Here is a 3,248-nt window from a genome sequence, read left to right as displayed (position 1 = left end):
AAAAACAAGTACGCACCAATTTTCATTTTAAAATTATTTTAATAACTTAATAGGTATGGAAATATCACCCAATACTTGAATCAATTGTTACTTTGTCAACAAAGTCAAGAGGTATCAGTGAACCATCCTCCTCATCTGTCCTTGAATCTGATTGGATGATAGAATCAGAATTTGAACCAATCACATGCTCACTTGTCCAGTAGCCCTGTTCACTTGAGTCTGATATTACAAAACAGTTTTCCACATACAAAGTGTCTGCCACATTCACCAGAGATTCATGATTATGTAATTGTTTTAGTTCCTTCATGTTTTCCCTAATGACCCTCTTTTGAACTTTGTCCCTTTCACGTTCCTTTTGGCGGGCCTCTTCGTTCACATGCCGCACCATTTTACGTCTTTCTCTGTCCTTTCTTCGTTCTTTTTCCCGATACTCAGGGTCATTCCTTTTATTTCTCATTCTGGCTCTTGCCTGCTCTTTTTCCTTTTCTCTGGAGAAAGTAAGCATTTAATTGATTATGGAAAAAGGCGGGCAAGTGATTCTCAATTGGACTTTCTATCCAAGGGAAGTGATTAACAGACCTTCATTGTTGGTTTGTTATACTCATATTTCTTCAATTTGAGTCATTGAATTTTTAGAAATTTGCTATGTTTTTTATAAATTTCACCTGTTTAACTAACTTTGGGAGCTTGGTAACGGCAATGAAGACATACCTGAAGGAGGGATTCCTCCGTAGTCTTTGTTTTAACAGCCGCGCCCTCTCTCGTTTAGTCACGTCCTCCAGGGACAGGACAGTCTGGGGGTCACATTCTGTCACATCCGATGTGACGAAGAGTTGGTTCTGTATGTTGTTATTTACAGTTGACCTCTGACTGTTCAAAAGGAACAAATAAACAAGATATCCCCATTAACATTTTTCCGACTAAATTACCAACAAAATTTGTCAACAAAATTACTTTTGTAATGTAAAGAAATTCTGAGCCATTTGTAAAAGGAATGCACTCACTAAAAAGAATGAAATGCAATAAAGATGTTTTGAATACTTAAATGTATGCAGGATTGTTATTTCAATGCATCTGATGGTTAAACAAATTATCAACGAAACAAATTGAAAAATTGTGAGTATTTCACTCATGACTAGCACGTTAATACTTAGTAAAACACCGTAGTCGAAGCTTTTGAAATCTGCCTGCTGGCTTAGTAATTTAAATAGGAAATTATACGCTCCTGAAATATCACTGGAATTTCTTGGCTCATATTCATGAAACTGTTCTCATGCTCAAACTCAGATTTTGTGCTCGAGCCCAAATACTTTTTCCTTTGATACATCAATAATACTTCACAATTTGACAATAATTTGTCAGAATTCGCAAGAGCAGAATATCATTTTCAGGGTTTACACTTGGCACAATTATCTTAGTAAGTGTAACCCTGGTAAAAAACTCTTTAGCTCATTCGGTAGAGCATAAGACTAGTTAGCCAGAGGTTCCTGGTTCGGCTCCTAGTGGAGACATTGAAAAAATAGTGACCTCTCTGTTATATAAGTGTGTTAAAAGTAAGTTGGTTTGAGCACAGAATCCACGCTTGAGAAAGATAACAGTATCATTAATACCGGTCCAGTTTGTCGTACCTTACAGTATCAGTCTGTGCCAGACACATATTCAAGGCAGATAACTCGGATTCTGTGATATCAGAACCAGATATTAGTTTACTTCCCAGAGCTTCACTCGACTCCGACCCAGTAATATTTCCAACATCGTCAAACAAAAGGGACGGGCACACAACATCATTACAGGTCTCTGATTGGCTATTGATTATGTTGATTTCTGTGTCGTGTAGCGGTAGATTTGTTGTCGTGACAACCGTCTCTGCTGCTATGTCAAATGAGACCACCGATAGGTCTGGATCATCGCCTTCATGCGTGTCTGTCAACAAATAAGCAATAAACCTTCATGAATGAATAAATTTTGATAACACTTTGCAAAGTTTTTTTTAATTATCAATTTTTATGTACCTTCAGCATGAACTTGACAACAAGAAACACATATTTCTCTACAGTACAGAAAGAGAACTGTCAGGCTAACGGCTAACTTAAATACCTCCAACCATGTGTTTTAAACATATCTTATTGCCTTTTTTACATAGCAATGGAATTGGGCAAAAGTTTTACAACTTATATCAAGCCCTTTCCCTTTCCCTAAACCATGTGTTTTAAACATATCTTATTGCCTTTTTAACATAGCAATGGAATTGTGCAAAAGTTTTACAACTTATATCAAGCCCTTTCCCTTTCCCTAAACCATGTGCACATGGCCTGTGATTTTCTTGGACTAGTTGCATTGACGTAGGACTATCAAATGATTTAGTAAGTGTCTAATCCTGCTGTTCATACTGATATCACACAATAGCTGTTTTTTGGGTCACATGTACTAATATTAAACAATCACAGAACTTGTAACAAAGCACAAAGTCAAATTTTACATTTGAAATGTCTGTGTTGTTTTCTCCAAATTTGTTTTAAAAAGATATGAGTAAATTGCTTGGTGAAAAAGAGTGCTTTCTACTTAGGTTGTTAAAACAGGCAAATTTAGGCAATTTTTTGTAAGTGGTTACTCATCTACAACAAATTCAGTTTACATTTTGCAATGTTCTATTCAAAACATATCTACATTGAATATGTATTAATCGGCATGATATATTAACCTGCCTTTTTCAAACTCTCTACACCTAAACACAGGAAATAGTAACATCACTCTGAATAAGTATTTTTAAGGACAACAACTGTTAGAATAAAGTGTGATGTATTACAAGAAATGCCTCTATCACTCTTAGAATTTTGATTAAGTAATTTGATTGATAAAGACTAAACAGAAAATATACATGTAGCTCACTTTGTATTTTTTGTCTGGTAAGGTCAAAAAACAAGAGGCCCAAGGGCCTTAGCGGTCACCTGAGTTATATCATAGATACTGGTAGCTTTATTTTATTGTTTAGATGTGATGTGGAAATCAGCATGTAAACTAAGTGAAATACAATACTTGTCATGTCATCAATGGATAAGAATTTGAAAATATTGGTAAATGTTCCCTTTGGGGCCCCGCCCTAGCCCCTGGGGATGGGGCAGGAATCCTAATTTTACAAAGTAAAACTCTCATTTACCCAAGATGATTCTGACTAAGTTTGAGCAATTTTCTGCTGAAAATGGATAAAATATATACCGAAAAGTGTTATTTCCCTATATAAACTATAT

General features: G+C 35.6%; 1 protein-coding gene across 1 annotated transcript in view; it reads right to left on the bottom strand.

The window, feature by feature from the left end:
• The window catches only part of LOC110465824, an 8,472-nt gene continuing 5,224 nt past the window's right edge, over window positions 1-3,248 (bottom strand). Inside the window, exons 3-5 of the mRNA XM_021521928.1 lie at window positions 1,629-1,923; window positions 712-870; window positions 1-488 (exon numbers count right to left, since the gene is read on the bottom strand). Of these exons, the coding sequence (XP_021377603.1) occupies window positions 65-488; window positions 712-870; window positions 1,629-1,923 (878 nt within the window). The 3' untranslated portion in view covers window positions 1-64. The remainder of the gene's footprint in view (window positions 489-711; window positions 871-1,628; window positions 1,924-3,248) is intronic.

Source organism: Mizuhopecten yessoensis, unplaced genomic scaffold (genome assembly GCF_002113885.1).
Source record: "Mizuhopecten yessoensis strain PY_sf001 unplaced genomic scaffold, ASM211388v2 scaffold11101, whole genome shotgun sequence".
In the NCBI taxonomy this organism is placed as follows: Eukaryota; Metazoa; Mollusca; class Bivalvia; order Pectinida; family Pectinidae; genus Mizuhopecten; species Mizuhopecten yessoensis.
This window is presented reverse-complemented; position numbering and strand designations above follow the sequence as displayed.